General features: G+C 33.1%; 1 protein-coding gene across 2 annotated transcripts; it reads left to right on the forward strand.

The window, feature by feature from the left end:
* Window positions 1-8603: 8603 nt before the first annotated feature.
* Window positions 8604-12310, forward strand: LOC113727078 (ADP,ATP carrier protein 1, mitochondrial-like). Of its 2 annotated transcripts, none has more exons than XM_027251055.2 (4): window positions 8604-8763; window positions 10420-10934; window positions 11020-11391; window positions 11674-12310. In XM_027251055.2, exons 2-4 carry the CDS (start codon window positions 10425-10427, stop codon window positions 11971-11973), a joined length of 1182 nt encoding a protein of 393 aa, XP_027106856.1. In that variant the 5' UTR covers window positions 8604-8763; window positions 10420-10424; the 3' UTR covers window positions 11974-12310. The 2 variants fall into 2 exon arrangements, with proteins under 2 accessions (XP_027106856.1, XP_027106857.1); XM_027251056.2 differs by having other exon boundaries at window positions 8607-8763; window positions 10398-10934.
* The last annotated feature ends 8555 nt before the right edge of the window (window positions 12311-20865 follow it).

Below are 20865 nucleotides of genomic sequence, written 5' to 3' on the forward strand. Positions count from 1 at the left end.
GACGAAGTTGATTTCACAAATATAAATTTGGATTTTATAAAAAGGAAAAGAATAATAAGTTGTGTTGGAAAAAACTTATATGATTCACTAATTCTTACTCTATTTTACAAGATATTAAAAAAATTGTGGTTCATTGCCTATTAGTATTATTTTGAAAAGAATGCAACAGATATGATATTTTGAACATTTAATGATTTTTCACAATTAAAAAGGCAATACAATTTTTTTTGAATTTGCTTGCTATGAAATTTAAGTTGCACGTCATTGTTGTGATTTGTGCATGCTTATATAATACATGTATTTTTAGGCTATATTTGGATTGAGAGATTTGACGAAGAATTTGAAATCCTCTCAAATTCCTCTTGTTGCTTTGATTATTTAGAAAACATCTAGATTATAAATTACTAATTATTCTAGTGTTTAAAATGTATTTAAATAATTAGTGAATTACAATTTCAAATGCATTTTAAACAATCCAAACAACTAAACCGATTTAAGTGGATTTCAAATCCTTTGTCAAATTCTTCGATCCATATGAATCCTTACACTACTAATACCTACTTATATAAAGTACTTTTCTTAAAAATTGTGTAGTTTGAGTTTAGATTTTAAAAATATATAATTCCTCAACCCAAGATAATCATGCTCGAGCCGCTCATGAAAAGCGAGCATTCAAATGATTTGATGGTTTTGAAAGTTGAAAGGAATGATGTTCTTATCTACTAAGTTTAAATTCATACCAGAGAGTAGATGAAGAACTAAACAAGTGGTAAATCTAACATCTTCCTTAGACAATAAATATTATAACTCTTAAAAGCAGATGAAAAGTTGCATCTATAAATGATATTTGCTTTTAAAATTTAACTACGCTACCTCAAATTGTGTATGAGGTAAATAGGTCAGATTTAAATGCTTTTTTGAGATGCACCCTAATTTTCAGTATTATGAGAATTAAAGATGTGATTTTGGAATGTCTAACTCTTTTGATTTTCTATGCAAACTTGTCCTGTGTACAAAATGTGATTTGAAATTTGATTGGACATATGGATGCCTAATTGAAAAGAACCCCTTTGTTTTGAACTGGTTCGTATGTTATAAAAGAGAGGAGGAGCATTTTTTATCCCCAATGTTTGGGGTGTGGACTAATTTCATTCCTAAATTTTTAGTCAAAACACATTTTGTCATCATATTGTCATAATTTTGACTAATTAAGGATAATTGATGGATTGCCTATCAATTTAGATGGAATTAGAGTTGCAAACGAGTCGAATTAAGTTGAGTTTTGGCCTAATCGAATCTAATCTCGACTTAATTTTATCAAACTCAAACTCGAGAAACTTTCAATGTAAAATTTGAGCTCGAGTTCGACTCAAATTCAAGTCGAATCAAGTTTGAGCTCAAACATAAAATATAAAAATAATTATTTTTATTTTTTAAAAATTGAATAAAATGATAATTTTTCTTAACAAATAATAAAATATTATGGAAATGTATGTAATTTCACTGTTAAAATAAAAAAAATATATATATATATAAAATCGAATTGACTCACGGGCTACTGAGATGAATATATTTGAACTCGAGTTTTGAGTTCGAGTTTGAATTTGATTTTGACTCGAGTTACTTGCGAGCGACTCAAGTTTTGACTCGAGTTGCTTGTAAGCGACTCGATTCACGTACCGCTCTAGATAGAATGTCATCACTTTTCTTTGGATAAATAAAAATTTCATTAACAAATTGTTGAAAATCGTCTAATACAATTTGATCTACATTATTGCCCTAATGGCAGGTTAAACATACACTAAAAATTATAGATCTGCAATTTAACAAATACATAAATTCGAAAAACTATGAAAAGATCTAAAAAATACATGAAATTTTTAAATTATCTTCTAATAGATAGATCACTGCAGCTCCCTTCTATGCATGTTGCAATCGTTAGATCTACTAACTAATGGTTTAAAACTCCAATAATGATAATGAGATCTATCAAAATAGATTCAAGATCTAAAAAATTTTCAAATCTAACAACCAAATCCGAAATAAATTTAGATCTAACAATACAAAAGAAAAAAAAAATCTCCATAGGAATTCTTAGGAGAATAGAAAATTCTCACTAGGAATTCCTAGGAGAACCAGAAATCTCTCACTAAGAAAATCGAGAAAAGACTTTATTAGAAAAACCAAAACAAAACGAAACAAGGTTCACGAGATGGTCTCCCTCTTTAAGGGAAGGCCTCTCAAAAGAGGAAAAGAAATAGAGAGAAATTATAGAATGTCATCACTTAACTAGCATGTTCTGTTAGTAAAAAATGTTCGATTGACAAAATCGCTTCTTAATTCAAGTTCTCCTCGTCAGCTCTAAAAAGCGGTGGAAAAGAAATGACTTTATCACAACCAATTGAAGAAAACTCTTACTGCGAGAAAAGAGTTCAACAATAGGTCAACTCCAAGATATGGTTTTGTTTTCATAACTTAAATCATGAATTAAGCCCTAATAATGTAATTACTAACGGGGCATGCTGATCATTTGATGATACTCCATCCAAATTAGTTGATAATTCTTCAATGTCCTCAATTGATCGAAATTATGAAACTATGAAGATGTAATGTAGTTTGGCTAATACTTTAGGAACGGAATTGATCCACAACCCAAAAATGAGGGATGAAAAGTGCATAATTTGTTGTGGCTGGAGAGCAAGAGTTCTTCGATAATCGTCTTAGAGGCGCCTCTATATGCATATATTTACTATTTGAATATACACTCACATTCATCGATCCTGTCGAGATTTTTTTGTTTTACTTGACCTCATTTTTTGAGAAAAAGTCCTGGCTTTAAGCACTTATTAGACAAACTCCAAATCCAGAAGTTCTTCACCTAAACTGAAAATCTGTTACTAATCCAAATAAAAAGTAAGATTAATCTTTAAGAACATCTATTGTTTTGATAAGTTTCTTTCTATCATTTTCTTCTTCTTTTTTTTTTTTTTGAGCAAACAACACCTTAGTTTTAACAAATCCCGTACAACTGTGTACATATAGCAATAAAGGACTAATAAACAAGCCAATTCAGTGGACAAAGAAGAATACCATTAATACTAATGCCAGCGAAAATTTCGCCTTCATTTGCCAGAATCTTGGTCAATATCACAGCAGTAAAGATTGCACCATTTAAATAATTTGATTCCTAGACAAATCCTCGAGCGATATACTAACCATTTTAAGATAATTTTATAGACAATAGATCTCTCAAAGTTTTTTTTTTGCGTAAAAACACTTATTTTAAAAAACACATGTTTGAGTAATGACAATTTAAGTCCAAAATATAAACAGACTACTTAAAATTGGAAAAATTCTAAGACTAAACAGGAAAAGTAATAAATATTCCCAATACTTACGGAAAGGCATTTGTAACTTAAATATGCAATTGTTACCAAAATGATAGAAATGATAAGACTTAGATCCTCAATTAAACGTCAAGACAACCACCCCTACTTTCCATTTGGGAATTATATTTCATAACCACAGACTTATCTTTTCTTTCCATATCTTAAACCTAAAACCGTCCGTAGATTGTTTAAATTGACAATGATTTAATCTTGCTAAAAAAATTAAAACATAATTTATATGGATTAATATTCTATACATGGACAGTGTATACACTTTCACTATTAGATGTATGATACATAATTCAAATTTGAATTTGAAACATAAATTTTGTATAAATGTCGTGTATCCAACTGTGATAGTGGATACAATGGTAGTGTATATAAAATTTACTCAATTTTTATGTGCTAAAACTTTAGGTGCCAGTTGAGAAGTGCAAACTTTGCTACATCTGTTTGCTCTTTCATTTATTAGGTAGTTCTATTTCACCTTTCTTAAAGCATATTTGTTGAATAAGAAGTGACTCCAATAACAACAGAATTAACTAATATTGAAACCCTGATGAATTGGGGAAAAACAAAAGATTTAGGTCAAGAGTTAAAAGTTTCACATTCTCAATTTTATAAGGTGGCAATTAAATGGAAACAATTACATTCAAGTTCATGAGTTATGGCTGTTGAATGCTCATTTTTTCCTCTTTTTTTTTTTTCAAAAAAAAATCCTTCTCTTAGTTTTTTTTCCCCTTCTGTAGTGTAAAGAGACATCTACCCTATTACCCACTATGTTGTGGCACTATTGTAAAAAAGAAATTAGACAATGTGATTTCTAGCCCTTGTTTCGTTTGCTATTGAAATGTACTAAACTAAGCAGCGCAGGATCTTAGTCTGCTCGGATTTGCTTGTATGAGCTGTTAAGCCACTCGTAGAAGCGAGTATCAAGAAGATCTAGAGATTATTTGAAACAATTATTATAACATTTTTTACGATATAATGTATGTAAGATAAATAAAAGATTGAAAAGATAAAAAAGTATGTTAAAAAATATAATGTGATACAAGAAAATAATTTTTTGTCGACAATTCCTATCCAAAAAAAAATGTCTTCCTTTGCATTCACTTGAAGTACCTAAACTACATTATCATTGACAACTAGTGGCTTGAGAACATTTATCATCATATTTGGAATTGAACAATATCAAACATAATTGAAAAGAGGTGCAAAAGCATTAATTACTCTTTATCCATCTCTACATCCGGACATCATTATAACTAAACTAGTTTTCACTTATTACCAGCTATGTTTTTAGAACCGGACGGGGTATCGACTCGGTCGAGCTCAGGGGTGAATGGGTTCAACCAGATTCGATCAGGGTTGAACGGGATGATGTCATAAATAAAAATTATTTAAAAATTAAAATATTATATGTAAAATATCTAATAACATGTGAATACTAATAAAGATATATTCATATATATTTGATGTTTCAAATATATTTAACAAGAAAATACAAAGAAATTAGAACAATCAAGTAGCAATTTATATTATTTAATGAGCATTAACAAGTTTAGAATTAAAATTATAGACTTAATTGAAAAATAACACCAAATTTTAAGACAACATTTATAGAGTATGAAATATTTGAGGTATATTAATAATTTTTAACAACCTAGGGGTCAAAACATAATATTAAAAATATTTTGACCTTTCAAAAAAAATTTAAAAAAAAGAGACCTTGTTCTTATTTTTCCGGTCAAACCCGGTTTTTGACCTAGTTTGACCGAATTTTTAATTTTCTGGTTTTTATGGTTAACTCGGACTGAACAATTGGCCGGTCCGGTCTGAGTTTAAAAGCAGAGATTACCAGCTGTCTGCATATCTCAAAGGCTGTGATTTAGCATTTTTTTACATAACTCTCCTATGGTTTCAAAAGTTATATATAACCCCATCATAATTTGGATTAAAATGTCAAAGTGACGATGGGAATGATCATTCGTAACGGAGTCATCTAAAATGTCAAAAATACCCTTATGTAAAGTTGAAAATTATTTATTAATCTAGGGGAGTTATGTGTATATATTTTGAAAACCATAATGGGGCTATATGGTAAAGTATTAAACTATAAGGGGGTTATATAGTAAAATATAAAAATTATACGGGATTAGTGTGTCATGTATTTATAAGGGTAATTACGACATTTCTAGAAGTTCCGTTACGGATGACTATTTCCGTCACTTTGACACTATAATCCAAACTATAAAGAAGTTATATATAGTTTTTAAAATCATAGGAGGATTATGTAAAAAATATTAAATCACAGAGGGATAAAATATAATTTGCCCTATCTCGAATCATATGGTGAAGGTTAGCTGTATTGGCAGCAAAATAGAAACCATCTTCTTTAACCAGCAAATAGCATATACTGTCACCGCCATCACATTGTTCCCTTACAGTTTTATTGAAAACATCAAATCTTGTGTCCTTCATTCTCCAGTAAAAGTGACAGAAAAATAGTGTCGACCAAATGAAGAAATTCTCATGAAACGTCCACCGAAACTCGTTATTCATATAGAGGGTGTGATACCCTAAATCATCATCTCCAGCTGATTGACAACGAAGAACTAAAGGGTTGGAATTATCAGGAAGGCCATTGACTACATGAAGATGATATTTACCCGTAAAAACATCCCAAAATGAAAATGATGCTGCGAGGACAAAGCAAAGTAGTGCAACAAGCAAGCTGAAAAGGCTTTTCGCTGTTGTAATGACTCACATTGGTCATGATATGCTCTGGTGAATTAGGAGTTACCGCGTTTATATAGAACAGGGAATTATATACAAGAGAAGAAGTGAGAATTTGGTACGTGGAAAAAGACAACAAATAATTGTGCCTTGAGCCAGCATTTCTTTTTCCCATGTTTAAATGGCAAGCTATTATTAATGAAATAATTCGTTACCATGTCAGGAGTACTGAAGCATCATGTCTTTTTTCTCAAAATTTTTGTAATTAATGCGGTGAAGATGTTATTCAGATGTAAGCTTTGAAATACGAAATCGTCATTTTTGGAAATAAAATATAATCAGAGATGTAGGCTGCTCTAGTGTGTGTGTGTGCCCATCCATATATACATATATATATATATATATATATAGTGTGTGTGTGTGTGTCATATATACATATGTGTATATATATATAGGCTGCTTTAGTGTGTGTGTATATATATTTCACAATGTAAACCATGATACAATTTATAATTCAATTGTTAAATACATGGTGTACACCTTCACTACTCACTTCTCTAAAATAGGCACTCGTCAATGAACTTTTTACGTTTTAACTTTTTTGTTTGGACATTTCTTTAAAACAATCTTTTTGTGGAACTGAAATAAGCTGTTGAACTAAGCCAAAATGCACTTTGGTCGTCTTATCATTGCGTCATATAGACCGGAAAAAAATATGGTAAAAACAAAATTCAATAAAAAGCACATTGAAGAAACTTTAGCCAATTGAAAAAAATAAATAAATCAAACCTAATTTGAGCTTATGAACAAATTTTAGGGATACGACCTCCCGCATCAAGAAGTTCCTAATTCCTATGTGTCTTTCCTTCTATTATTGGATCGTAATTCATCCCAATAAAAAAGATTTCTCGTCATACTTTAAAAGAAAAATAAAGCAACAATAGTTTTACTTTTTGGTTGACAATAAGTAACCAAATTTATAAGTTTAAGAATAGAAAGGGGCAAAGTGCCCAAATAGTCCTCTAATTCAACATGACAAAAATGTTTGGTTCTCGTTTACTAATCTTGCATTGGGTTCTTTTGGAATAACATTCAAAATATTGGGACTAATTTGTAGACAGCAGTAATATCCAATCAATTTGTGTCCTAACATTTAAATAGGACTAAATGCCCTAATATTCCCCTTGGGATTGTTCGGCTGAATCCACAAGTACCCTGCGTTGCCTCGTGGAAAGTGGCGTATTTGGTCTCGTCGGCTGCTGGCCACAATTCCTGGAAGGAAGATTGGCCCGCCCAATGCCGACCATCAATAGTCGTCTTTGGCAACGTCAAAGTTCAAAGTCCACGACCCCGTAATTTCCTCGAATTTAGATCAACACACTTGAACTTTTGTGCTATTTTTTTAATCACCAACTGGAGGATTTGAATGTGGCATTTGGATCCCTCAAAAAAAAAAAAAAAAGATAAAATTGTAATGCTTAAAATGTGACCCTTTTGCACAATAATTCACTTAAATTCATATTCTAGCTGAGGCCTTGACATTTCTCTACCATTGTTTATCTCCAATTTTGCTCCATTTTTTTAGTGTTTGACGAGACTATCCAAACATGATTTTATGCAACTCTCAAGTGAGTTTTTTTTTTATTGATGACCTTAGTAATTTTATCAAACTGTCTAGTAAGCTTTTTTTTATTGATGACCTTAGTAATGTAAACAAAGAGTAGAAAGTGATCATTCAACAAAAAGTCTTTATTTATATATAACCTATGTGAACTATATACAAAACTAATCACATGACCTATATAATCACTATTTAGGTCATATGACATCTCAGGAGAAGATCTAAAATTTGTCTTTGTCCTTTAAACTTTCCTCCAATATGCCAAATAATGTAAATAATAGTACCAACAATTCTAGCAATTCTAATGAAAGAATGCTTGAAGACAATCTCCTTTCCAACCTTTCACATTTGATTTGCAGACTTATTAAGCTACTAAACCAATAAAGTTATATATAAATATCAGAGTCTCTTACCAAAAAAAGTTTTATTGGACGCCCAGAAATAAAGATTTTCAACATACAATCTTCTTCCTATTTTTAAATGGATTTTTTCTTTCTCTAATAATCGAAAAATAAACCATTAATGTTTTCAAGATACCATTTCTTCTAAATTTTAATATGAAAGAAAACATTTTTGTACAACTATTTTTTACTTTAGCTCCAAGCAAATTGATGATAGTTAATGTCTAAGATTCTTCCAAAAGCAAAAGAAATATGATAAATTAACATGCCAAAATTAAGTCAAGCACAAAGGGTAAAAATGTTTGATTCCTAAAGGTGTTGTGGCTGGTAACAATTACTTGAATTTGTCAACCATCCATTTTTTTTTAACCATAACAAGAGAAAAAAGAAAAAGGGAAAATTACGTAAAAATTGTAGGCGTGGAAAATGACACCTCTATAAAAACCATAACCCTGATTCCTCGCTTCTTGCTCCGCCTTTCGCCTCCCTTTTTCGGCTCCTTCACCTGAGAACCAGCCAGGAAAACGCAAAGGTAGAGGAGCGCAGCCCAGCCCGGCCCGGCCCGCTTGTTAGAGACTCTCACAAAGTCAACATCTCAGCTTATTACTACGATCAGGTAGATCAATCGATCAAACACTTGCATTATTGCATTATACAAACGAATCCCACTCTACTAGGTGCGGATAAATTCATGGATCTACCGTTCTTTTCTTCATTTTATTGATTTGGAATAGATTAAATGCCTATATTTCTTCATGGATGTTCTCATTTCTTCATGAAATTGTCCCTGATATTCAGTTACCTTGATGTCTGTCTGTAGAATTTTTAATTTTTTTCTGGGTTTTTGATTTAGAAGATTTGGTATTCTGGGTTGTTTCATTTGCGGATTTTAAGTTCAGATCTGTTAATCTTTTTTGGGACACACTTGCATTATTGCATTATACAAACGAATCCCACTCTACTGGGTACGGATAAATTCATGAATCTTCTTTTCTTCATTTTATTGATTTGGAATAGATTAAATGCCTATATTTCTTCATGGATGTTCTCATTTCTTCATGAAATTGTCCCTGATATTCAGTTGTCTTGATGTCTGTCTGTAGAATTTTTAATTTTTTTTCTGGGTTTTTGATTTAGAAGATTTGGTGTTCTGGGTTGTTTCATTTGCGGATTTTAAGTTTAGATCTGTTAATCGTTTTTGGGACTCTTTTTTCGTGTTGCTTAAAGGGTTCCAATTTCTTGGGACTGCTCTGTTTTTTCTGTTGCATATTATTATGGAATTTATATATGAAGTGTTTGGAGTTTGACTAGTAGATTCCGAAGGGTATGAGTCTCTTGATGTCAGTTTGCGGTTTTTGCTCCGATTTAGTCTTTTTGGGATGTTTGATTTACTACAAATATGTTTGCGTATAAGTTGTGACAGAGTTTTGAGATGAGGCTGTGTTTGGATTTTGTTTCAATATGAATTTGAGTGTCGGAGAATTGATTCATTTGCTTGAGAGATGTCATGTTTTTTTATTGTCAGTGGAGTCAGCTTGCCTCTGCTAACCAATTTCATTTACAAATGGGTTTTTTTGTTGTTCTAGGAAGTGAAGAACAGAAATGGTTTCGTTTTGAAAATGAATATATGTGTAAGCGGCTTCCAAGTACAGTTTTGATTTTACGATGATGCTGCTGTTTAGCAGTGGGTGCTTGTGAGAGTTGATAATAAATATTGCTTTCGTCTAGATACGGTGATGGATTTTGATTAGGATGATGATTTTTATTCTTAGAGAAAAGATCTGTAAGAGCTGCCCTGCTAGATATCTGATTGCTATTTTGCAACCTTGGTGGCAGTTGAGGATAGTGCAATAGTGGCAATTGCTATAACATCTTAACTCAGTCTTTTTGTCTATGTTACTCTCATATTTGTATGGTTATCAACTTGTCTTCTTTAAAGTTCTCTGCCTTTTCTGGTTGGAAATTGGACTCTTGATCTTCATTGCCATGGTTGTGCCTTGCTTTTAATCTACCTTTACATAATCATTTTGTCAATCTTACAGATTAAGGTTTTGTCAATCATTTTGATAATCTGTCAATGTGTGCCCTCAAGTTTGACATTAAAGTTCTATATGTAACATCTGGGTTAGTTCCCTATCGTGTTGTCAGTCAGTTTGTGTCACATTATCTCCTTTTCTTCCATCATGTATGTATATACTTATATTCTATTCCTTATTTTCCCCATATAGCCTAGCTTACACGCGGTGATAGTTGTTTTTTTCTTTCGTGGCAGAAAAAATGATGATTGATCAGACACAATATCCCACTGTCGCTCAGAAGATGGCTGCCAAGCTCCATGCACCGACCACTGTTAAAGATCTTCAAGCCTGTGAGGGTGGTTTCCAGAAGCCTTATCTGCATCAAAGAAAATTTGCTTATGGAAACTTTGCAAATCCTGCATTCAAATATCAGATGCTACAGTCATGTCAAGCAACACAAAACCTGTCTATGATAGCATCATATGCATCTCCAGTTTCTGTCCAAGCCCCCTCAGAAAAGGGATTTGCCAGCTTTGCGATTGATTTTCTCATGGGAGGGGTCTCTGCTGCTGTATCAAAAACAGCTGCTGCTCCAATTGAGCGTGTGAAGCTATTAATTCAAAATCAGGATGAAATGATAAAGGCTGGTCGGCTTTCAGAACCATACAAGGGGATTGGTGACTGTTTCACACGAACAGTCCGGGATGAAGGTGTTGTTTCTCTCTGGAGAGGCAACACTGCTAATGTTATTCGTTACTTCCCTACTCAGGTTGGTCAACTCCCGTGTTGTTAATCCTTAATTATGTACTACTTCTCTTCTCAATTTGCCTGACTATTTTATGGATTCTGTACAGGCTTTGAATTTTGCATTCAAAGATTACTTCAAGAGTTTGTTTAACTATAAGAAAGACAGAGATGGATACTGGAAATGGTTTGCTGGAAACTTGGCATCAGGTGGTGCAGCTGGTGCTTCTTCCCTCGTCTTTGTCTTTTCCCTGGACTATGCCCGAACTCGATTGGCAAATGATGCCAAGGCTGCAAAGAAGGGAGGAGAGAGGCAGTTCAACGGCTTGATTGATGTCTACCGTAAGACCTTTGCTTCTGATGGCATTGCTGGACTTTATCGGGGATTCAATCTTTCTTGTGTTGGAATCATTGTTTATCGTGGTCTCTATTTTGGACTGTATGATTCTGTGAAGCCAGTGGTCCTCACTGGCAAGTTGCAGGTAAATAATCGATGAGACCAGTGCTTGTCATCATCATTTGTCATGAAGTATTGATTGACTGATTGTGATTCACATTTTCATGAATTTTTTTTAATTATTTTTGTGTTATAGTGTTTCTCTTCTATTTGCTTTGAGCTAGTAGCTAAATACAGAGGACATGCAAGAAGCAAATATTGATGCATGTGATCCTTATTATGCTCTAGAATTCCTTTACTACTACAAGTCCATAATTTTTGTATCTAGCTTCATTGTACCTTCTCTTTTGCTGTTTCTGGTTTTCAGGATAGTTTCTTTGCTAGCTTTGCCCTTGGTTGGGTGATTACGAATGGTGCTGGCCTTGCGTCTTATCCAATTGATACTGTCCGAAGAAGAATGATGATGACATCTGGTGAGGCAGTGAAGTACAAAAGCTCCCTAGATGCATTTACTCAGATCGTGAAGAATGAGGGTGTAAAGTCTCTCTTCAAGGGAGGTGCTGCAAACATCTTACGTGCTGTTGCTGGTGCTGGTGTGCTTGCTGGCTACGACAAACTGCAAGTGCTTGTCTTAGGAAAGAAGTATGGATCTGGCGGTGGTGCTTAAGAGTTGGTTTTTTGTCCTCAAGATTTTGAAGATTAGGCAGTGAAAAAATCTCCCATGTGTGGGACCTTAACCAGGCTTTCTGATTCAATAATTTGACACCTTTACAGGTGTCACCCTGAACCTTTTTTTATTGAACCGTTCATCGCTTTCTACATCTTATATTGTTGCAGCCGCGGATGCAGTTGCTAGTTTTTTGAGTTTCAATTACTCAAGAGAGGCTTGTATGTCATGTACAATGCCTGAATTGCTTTCCATAGTGAGAGATACAACTGTGCAACTTTTTGGCCTTATCATCCTGGCAAGTGCATACCTGAAATTATATGCATCAGTGTCTAAACTGCTAGGTCCTTTATGTTTCGTACTATTCTCTGTTTCTTTATTTTATACTTGGGGCTAAATCACTTCAAAATTTTATTCCTTGTATGCGAAATGTCTATGCTGATTTTCATAAATAGCAAGCCTCAAGGTGCCTGCGCATGTCTTTGAGTGTTTTGTACTTTCAACTGCTGCAAGGCCAATCTGTTAAGCTGTCTTCAACTGCTGCAAGGCCAATCTGTTAAGCTGTCCTCAATCTTGGATGCCCCTTTATTATATCTGTTTCATTTCTACATGTCCATTCTTGGATACAGAGATGTAATGTGTTTAGTTAAACATTTTAAGATCTAGAGATCAAACTGGAAGCTCTCGATCTCGACTTTAACCGACTCAAAACTGAAGTAAGCTATGAACAAGAACGAGCTGGCCTGCTTGAAGAGTAGCTCAATGTCCAGCCTTCGATAAATGAGTAGTACATAATGGTCTTTCACCTTGGGTGATCGTGTAGCAATCCAGTGGAAAATGGTTGATGCTGTTTACTGGCAACTATAAGGGTACCTGAAACCTAATAAGCTGTATGAGCCAACGATGAGATTCTGAAATTCTGCTTGGATTGCTTGTTTCCGTCGGAAAATATTGTCATTTTCCGTAATCACATTTTCCTATCACCTTTTTTCCTCACATATATCAAATCGCTACTCGAAATCTTCAAGTAGGGGTGTTTTTGAATTGAGTCAAGCCCTGGCACTGGTGTAGCCAAGTTCAAGTTCAAAGGTAATTAATCACCTAGCTTATCTTTAATTTGAGTGAGGTTTGATGAGTATCATCCAAAAAAAAAAATTACTAGTGGTTCAAGCTCAAGATTAGCCTACTTGACAAGATTAACTCGAGTCCAAGCTCAAGCCTAAACTCTAGGGCAATCAAGCTTGATAGAGTGGTAAAGATTGTAATTTGTCCAAAACAAACATTCTATAATTTCAATAGTTTCATAACTATATATAAATAACAATATATTACAAAAATTATAAATTTATGAATAGTTGATAAGCTTGAGAAGCTCTCAATATTATGTATGGACACGGAAGTTGATCCGTATGACAACTTGAATCGTTGGGTTTGAATTTTATCGAATTCAAATCAATCTTTGAACGAAGCGCTGGTAAATAAGTCGATTTATCAGTAGCTCCTAGTCCAATTCCTATTCCAAACTCACGCTGTGAAGCTTGTTCGTATAAGGTTGAGTTTCCTCGAGATTCAACAATGCATTCTACCCACAAGTCTTTCTATGGACGCTTCTTCACCTTGTGTGGAGGATCGTGAAAGCTGTTAATATCTCTCAAGGGTTACTTAGCCCTTTTTCTGGAAATAGAAGTATGCCAAACACTCACGCTACCCTAAAGGCCAAATTGCATGATAAACAATAAAGTAATAAACAATAGGCATTACGATGGCAATCATTAAATGGGCTTTCCAAGGAGGCAAAAGCCCATTCATTATTTGCTTTGCAGTTTTGGGCCTCGTTTAGTGAACTGATTGGTCCGCAGTGTAGACCATTTGAAATACAAACATGAGACAATAATCCTAACAAAATGTAAGACTATTCTAGTTTTTTCTTCTTTTTGTCTTGATAAATTAGTTTTTAATTTTTGAAATTCTTTCCTTTTTTTTTTAGATAACTTTTATACGCAAAAGTAATTGATCACCAACCTTGAACGCATGCATGAAACAACTCAACATAGCAATAAAACTTTAGATCATTCAAGTTAAACAAACATCTTCTACTTTTGCTGATGCTGATATTGTTGTAAATTGTCTTAAAACCAAAGGGATATTACTCCAGCCATATCTATTCCTTCAATGCTAGTAACAAATACTTATAAATACAGTTATAGTTCCCTTTCTAAATGTACAAACTCACAAGCTCGTCATTGTAATTAAGTCCCACCCTCTCATTTCTTGAACCTCAATTGTTGTAATTATTGGTGTCAAATGTCAATTGTTAGCTCAATTGAGTTCAACTCGAATTCAAGTCAAATAATAGTCAGACCGATCCCGAGCTCAATTTTTAAGGAAAGCAAATACTTTAGCTCAAATCAAGCACAAGGAAAGCGCTATACGAATTCAACCCACTCGCTGTGAGTTTGAAATGCAAAATTTCCTATGATCCTATCTTCTTAAAATTCTTGTACAAAAAAAAAAAAAAAAAAGTGATTGAAGCAAATCGATAACTCGCATATACTAGTCAAATCACATGCAAATAATAGTTAGTGGATTTTGGGACTAAGAATGATGAAGGTTTATTTTCTATCAATCCGTAACTTCTACATTAATCCTGCTCTCACTCCTGTTTCAATCTATCTAAGGGAGAATCTAACTGGACCAAAGAGAACTAAAGGGAGTGACTCTCATCTCAAGATTAAAAGGGTGCAATACTGCATACGCTTTGAATTTGGTAGATATCACGTAATAATAACAATTGATGGGAGACAAAGTTTCAACCTTTAACATTCCAACTTATAAAGGCAGTTAGAGACAATTGATGAAGTTGTTTTTGTTATTTGACCACTTTTGATGGTCTCATATAGCGGAATGCTTCTTTACAATCTGGACCCGGGTATGACTAAACAATGGTAAAAGAGAAAGAAAGAGAAATGGAGGGAATGAGAGATCAATTCCTTGCTTGCAAAATGTGTCTTGAGCGGTCCCATGATGTATCTCATCCCACCATCTTGTGCAGTTTTTTCAGTTGCAGATGGCAGAAACTAGGAGGAGAGCCTTTGCTTTAATGGCTATGTCTTAATAGCTTTCTATATTCACTGAACAAAGATCTTTGCCATTTTCCGTATCTAGTATGTGACTTTGTGGCCTCCATCAATTTTCAATTGCTTTCTTAAAGATCTTATCCATTTAAGTATGCTGTGCATTTTGTCTCCTTTTGTCCGTTTGAATTACGGACTTGATCACCTCTACAATGACCTGTGCCAATTTCTATCTTGTACCACTAGCACCTCAACAATTGCTTGGAAAGCCATTTTCTACCAAAAAAAATATTTACGTTTTTCATAAATATATTTTTCAATCACCTTTTTATCTCATTTATATCAAATCGATATAGTACATTTTTTCACAAAAACTCCAAAAAATTACAATCCAAACAAGAATTATCTTCCTCCACTTCCAGTTGTGTACACGAGAGAATTTGACTCTACAATTTTCTTTTCAAATTGAAAATTTAGCCTATTCTTAACTATTATTTATCAGGTGATTGATTCCAACCCTAGTCCAATTTTTCTTTTGTCCAAGTGTTTCTTATAGCTCTCGTAAAGCTAATCACCCTAACAACAAAAAAGAAAAAAAAATCACAAATTGTAATTTCAGATAATTATTTTATCAGGGATTTGGAAGTACTCAACCACTAAGTTAACTATTTGTGAGAAGGCATGATGTCTACAACATTAACCTTTCTTTCTTTCTTTTCTTTCAAATTGACATATGTATCATTTATAGTGTGTTTTAGTTGTTATAACCAAATTCCTCGGGCCTTTAAAGCTAAAATTATAGAGAAAATACATAAGAAGAAATAGTTTTTTGTGTGGAAATAGATATCATTGAACTTTTCCACATTGTGGAAGTTCATGTATCTTTCTTAGATCATTTAGAACAAAGCATTCATGGTTGGAGAGAACATGTCCTGGAAATAAATTCTAGGCAGTGCTCTTGTGTGGTTTTTATCTATCTTTAACCCAATAAAAACAGTCAGAGAATTATTTAAGCCACTTTTGATAAAGGGTCATCCACAAAAGTTTTTCACCATAGAAGTGGGGTTGCTCTCGGAATCTGGTCCGGGCTATGTGGTCCTTGTGCAACAGTACAAGGAAAGGCATAAAATCACATCTTGCCCGTTTTCAATCCAACCCTTTTGCATCTTCATTTTGTCTTCCCTTTTTCCATAATTTGGAGGGCTACTAATTCTCAATCTTGTTTCCAACGAATTCATTTACCTCTTTCTTTTTTTGTTATTGAAGAAGAGGTATTACTTGAACCAATAATTGGCAGGATGAACAAAGAAAATCTTAGCATTTCTATTGAAGCTAAAAATGAAATTGAATAACCAATGCCATCTCTGTACTACCTTGAAAATTCCTTAGGTTCGTACTTACCAATCAAAAAGCTATACAGTATTGTAGCAATATCTAGCCTTTTATATAGCTGCAAATTTGCACTGAATTGTCCAGTCTTTGCATAGCAATACGTACTGAATTATCAACTACAAAGGAAGGATGACTTTTTCCATAATTAATCATTATCTTTTGTAAGCTTCCATTAGTGACAAATTTCGTAGGCCTTCAGAAAATGTTTGTTTCCAGTCAATTTCACTGCACGAAAAGGAGAGCTATGGTTATTTCTCACTTGTTTGGTGGCAAAAACTTGAATGGTTATCCATCTTGAAAAGACAATGGAGGGTTCTTTTTCCTGTGGAAGACAAAAGTCTGGTGGATTGTGGGACTGATATGGTATATCCTTCCAATTTCCTCGAAGCTATATCAAGAGTATCAAAGTTTGCTCAGATGATTACTATTTTCACAAGAATTCTGTTGTTTCACATTTTCTTTAAATGTGTATTTGAAATAAAAATAGTTCAAGAACGTATCCGGAGTTCGAAAGCTTGTAATTTATTCTCTAACACATTATTACATAACCGTTTCAATTTTAAGTTGATGAATTAAACGACATATGTTAAAGACAATGAAATGATCATGGAAGATCAAATAAAATAGGGGAAAATGCCCCAGTGGTTGTCAAATTATTTCAAAGTTTAACTTTTGGCCATCCAATCATTAAATGGGTACTTTTAACTCTCTAACGAATTAAAACATATATTCATAGCGTTTCATCAAATTGAATCGTTATTTCAACAAAACAGTGTAGATGGTTTTTATCACTTTTGGTGCTGTTTCTATTAGACATTTTCTTCATTCTTTGTAACAGTTCTTTACTTGGGAGGCTGGAATCTTTCTATTCCGTACATATTCGTTTATGAGATATTTGACATAAATAAAGCGGGTAAAGTTTTTGGCCCAGTAATTGGTATCTCTATTACATTAGCTAAAACTTATTTGTTCTTGTTCATTTTTATTGCAACAAGATGGACTTTACCAAGGCTGAGAATGATTTAAGTTGACGGAAAGATTATGAGTGCAAATTTTAATTAATTGAAAGGTTAAAATTATTTATTTAATAATTGAAAAGTCAAAATTAAAATTTGTAATAGTTTAAAAGCATTGAAACATTTTACCCGACAAAATTTAAGCTCCCAACCTAGTATACGAGAGAGCTATACAAGATTCCCTTGCGATTCACTCGCTAATTGTATTGGATATGTGTTTTTTTTTTTTTTTTTTTTTTAAAAGGCTAGTATCTATATGGGGTTTTCAAGGTAAGTTGGGTTTTCCAATAATTAAGCTTATCCCCATTGACTGAGGAGGATTGTTGTGAGGAGACCAAACAGCTTGGATTGTGTAGGGACCAATATACTACTCTTCCTAGACTCCTAGTAATAGCAGATTATCATAGAGAGGAGTACTTTTACAACTTTGCTGCTGGGGTTGCTACAGCTGTACGGCAAAGATCACGCAGACAGGCTTCTGGGAATGCGGCTCCCAGCCTTCCACTCTGTCTCACGCACACTTCTCAGTTCCTACCGGCTGTTAAAACGGCTTTAGTTTCACATGCTTATTGCTATGCGGTTTTTCTTTATCAATTTTCCCTTTCTTTTTTCACCATCTCGTGGTAATTTGTATTTTATCATACTCCCTCCGTCCCACTTTGATAGTCCTGTTTTCCTTTTTTGTCTGTCCCAAATTGCAGTCCACTTTCCAATTGAAGAATGTAGTTGTATTTTCATTTTCCTAAAATACCCTTATTCAATACAAGTTGTTGTTGCTATAAACCTACCCCATTTAATGAGAGTTGATTCTTTTTTTACCATCAATTCAAGTTCCCATAAAGTTGTACTCTATTTAATGTGAGGGTATTTTAGGAAAATAGCAATCTAAATTTACTTTTCCAACAAAGTTAACTACTTTTTCTTAAACTGTGTGAAAAAAGAAACAGGACTATCAAAGTGGGACGGAGGAGTATCACTCAAGTGGCATTCGATTTCATTGTGAAAGTATCCTTTTAGAGTGAAATGAAATGAATGGGTGAACGAGAAAGGAGTTGAGTTGAATGATAAAATGGAAAAAATTATAACTAAGAGGTTTTAGATTCAAATTCTCTTACTTATAAAAAGAAAATAAATGAATAATTTTTATTAGGATGGAGGAACATTCAAATGGAACTAGACAATCGAAAGCTGGTAGAAGCCATAAAGAAACCAAGTCACAACAATCATCTGATGGCTACTCTATTAGAGGATATAAGGTCCATTTGTAATCTGTTTCAAAAGTGCTCTATCTCTTTTGCTATTTCAAGGAAAGTAGAATATATTAAGTTGAGCTTACATGCTCTAAACATTTGGATAGATGAAGAATGGATGAATCCCAATATTAGATGTTAGTGCATCAGTAAGTTGCTAGGACAATTTGTTCCTTTTCTTTGGACAGTTGTCCAAACACTGTACAAGTTACGGAGATATATATAAAATGCTAACGTTTCGGAAAAAAAAAAGAATAATTTTTACTAGGCAAATTTATAACCACGAGACTAAAGTCATTATACTATAGTAAAAATCAAAATAGAACTATAGAACTATTCATCCTAAGCTTGTTTATGAGGGCATTTATTTAGGATTAATCTTTTCTACACCGACAGTGTATACACTATCAGCGTTGGATGATTGACAATTTATGCAAAATTTGAATTTGAAATTCAACTTTTGCACACATATCATGAATCTAACGATGATAGTGTATACACTATCAGTGTAGGAAAGATTTACTCATTTATATTTAACTTGAGAAAAGTCATTAAAATTCCAACTTTGACATAACGCTAATGATTGAGCAAATGTTGGAGAGAGATGATGTAAATTTGAACCCAAAATGGTAGATCTTATGAAACCTCAATGCAATATGTAATGAGAATAAAATAAATATAGCATTTGCTTTTTGGCTGTTCAAGTCATTCTTTCATAAATTTGTTTGGGTTTATGAAGCTATACATGTCAAATATTCTTTTGGCCTTGTTCAACAACATTAAACTATACATGGCTCGCGAGAAAGCGCAGAAAGAAAAACAGATACCATCATTGGAATTTGGAACGAGTCTTTACATATTCAAGGGTTTCATACATTATGTTAAAACTTAAAACCAAAGGTAGTCTAGCCACATTAATGATCAGATTTTGAGTCACTCTGCTCAGCGTCAATTAGTTTTGAGATAAAAATTCAATTTTTTTTTAACATGATACTATAATTGGGCCACAGGTTTTGTTCATCAACCTCACCTGCTTACAATTTCACCTATAATTTGATCAATTACTTGTGACTTCAGGGTTTCTAGGGTGGGTTCTGTTCATCTATACCTCAAGTTTACAAATCCAAGCCTTCTAAGGTGTTACTCCGTCCATTTTTTCTAATTTGGAGGGTTTTAGGGTTCTGTTCACTCGTACGTTGCATTTACAAGTCAATGAGTTCGAAGATTTTAGGACTCCGCTCACTTCTGCCTTAAGTCAAAATCATGTGTGAGAGGAGATGTTAAGATTAAATATCCACAATTATTCCTTAAGAAATTCCAATTACATTCATAAGATCTTAGACCACTGACTCATGTCATTATCAATTGATTTTGAGATGAAAAATAAAGCTCTTTAATACGTTAGAGGCAGCTAGAGAAATGATGGATAATAGATTCTAAAATTTGTTAACCTAATAAACTAATTCATCTACGAAAATAATGTCGTTGAATACATTGCTAAATCCAAGCACTCTTTAGTATGGTGGATAAATGGTCTTATACATTTCTCATGGAATGTGATAATATTTCACTAATTACAAAAGCTAGTTAATCTTCACAAAATTTATAATTATTCAAATATTCTACAACCTTTCCTATTGTTACTGATAACTATTCAATTTTGCTAAGCCATTTGACATAAGCTCTGAAGCATTACACTCTCACTTAGTAGTGTCTTTTTCGATAAATAACTATTAAAATGTATTCAAATTTAAGATTTTAGGCATTACAGTTTTCTCTAAATTGTCTTTTTTTATCTTTAAATGATGCAGTCATGCTTTTAAAGAAAATGCGTATCTACACTACTCAACATTTTCTACAAAAATAGCATACATTGCATTTCAATCTATGTTATCGTTATCGATTCAAAATAACTTAGTGTACATTACATTTCAATCTATATTGTCTTTTACGATTCAAGATAATTTAATATACGTTACACTTTGATCTATATTGTCTTTTGTGATTTAAAATAACACACTGTAAGTTACATTTCAATTTATATTGTCTTTTCCTATTAAAAATAATCTAATTTATGTTACAATTCAACCCATATTGTCTTTTCCCATAGAAAATAATTTGTTGTTGTATATATTTCGAATCTTTATCGTGTTTTCCTAT

Source organism: Coffea arabica, chromosome 2c (genome assembly GCF_036785885.1).
Source record: "Coffea arabica cultivar ET-39 chromosome 2c, Coffea Arabica ET-39 HiFi, whole genome shotgun sequence".
Lineage (NCBI taxonomy): Eukaryota > Viridiplantae > Streptophyta > Magnoliopsida > Gentianales > Rubiaceae > Coffea > Coffea arabica.